The sequence below is a fragment of the Dryas octopetala genome, chromosome 2 (assembly GCF_963921425.1).
Source record: "Dryas octopetala chromosome 2, drDryOcto1.1, whole genome shotgun sequence".
NCBI lineage: Eukaryota > Viridiplantae > Streptophyta > Magnoliopsida > Rosales > Rosaceae > Dryas > Dryas octopetala.
The window spans coordinates 23,108,108-23,109,232 of record NC_141367.1 but is presented as its reverse complement, the minus strand read 5'-3'; the positions used below and the strand labels follow the sequence as shown (position 1 = coordinate 23,109,232).

The following is a 1,125-nucleotide window of genomic DNA, read 5'->3' as shown; positions in this document are numbered from 1 at the left end:
CGATGGATGTAATTTAAATTTCTCTCTTTTGTTTATAATTTAGAAATAAAGGGTGTGGAAATTGCTGCTTTTTCTGATTCAGTACTCCAAAGAAACAAGAGGGTATGGAATAAAGAACACAATTAATTAAACACAAGAGTCAAGACCCAATTTTCATTGCACAATGATCCTTGATCATAACAATTAATTTGTACATAACCACACCCAATTATGATCAGCAAGCAAACCCTTAAGTAAACTAGTTCAATTAATAAGCTAATTCACCTAGCTGGCTAGCACACAAGAAAGCCAATGACAAATACACAACAAAGAAAGAAAGAAAGAAACAAAAATGAATCAACACACAAAGTCATGACAATTAACACGTGCAATTAATTTAGTAGTGCTCGAAGGTGAAGATCGAGTAGTAGTACTACTACTACTACATGTCCCTGACTTCAAACACATTTCGGTTTTTAACGACGATGTCGTACATGTGCATGGACTTGAACTTGCTGAAGTCCCTGGGGAGAGAGATGAGGTGGACGGTGGAGCGTTTATGGAACTGAAGCAAGTCCGCGTCGTCGTAGTATCGCTCCCACCCGAGCGAGGCCAGCTTCCGCTCCAGCACGGCGTAAGAGCTGATGACCTCGTCGGAGGGCGTGTGGACCAGCACCTTGCGCCGGGCGTTCGAACCCTGCAGGGAATCGGCCCCCGGGTTCTCCACCAGCCGGACGACGCCGTTTTTGAAGACCCAAACCCCAGACATGGTATGAAGAAAGATGGTTATATATATTTATATGAGTAGTAGTAGTAGTAGTGTTGTATGAGCTTGCAGTAGGAAGAGGGAGTTGAGTAGGGTATATATAGAGAGGTGAAATTAATGTGGTTCCATTTTATTATTATTTTTAATATTATGGGCATGTTTGGGTGTGGGTTTAGGGTAAGGTACGTGGGGTCCATTTGATTGGGAGTGTTAGTAAGGCTACATTCGGGGTCAAGGTGTTTGGGACATGGAGAATAGTGGACCAGTACTGTGACCAATCACCTATCTACCTAGGTGGGCAATGGCATATCAATATCCCAATTCCGATAGGAGAATCCTTTGTTTCTTATTTGGAATTCTTTTTCTTAGGCTTTAACCCC

The 1,125-nt window shown here is 42.3% G+C and overlaps 1 protein-coding gene across 1 annotated transcript; it reads right to left on the bottom strand.

Annotated features, from left to right (window-relative positions):
- Positions 1 to 393: 393 nt before the first annotated feature.
- On the bottom strand, positions 394 to 778 carry LOC147294290 (flowering-promoting factor 1-like protein 3). The gene has a single exon (XM_086233779.1). The coding sequence runs from the start codon at positions 746 to 748 to the stop codon at positions 422 to 424; it is 327 nt and encodes a 108-aa protein (XP_086089905.1). The 5' UTR covers positions 749 to 778; the 3' UTR covers positions 394 to 421.
- Positions 779 to 1,125: the final 347 nt, after the last annotated feature.

Excerpts from the sequence above, each read along its gene's own strand:
- LOC147294290 (XM_086233779.1), bottom strand. The coding sequence starts at position 748 with ATGTCTGGGGTTTGGGTCTTCAAAAACGGCGTCGTCCGGCTGGTGGAG.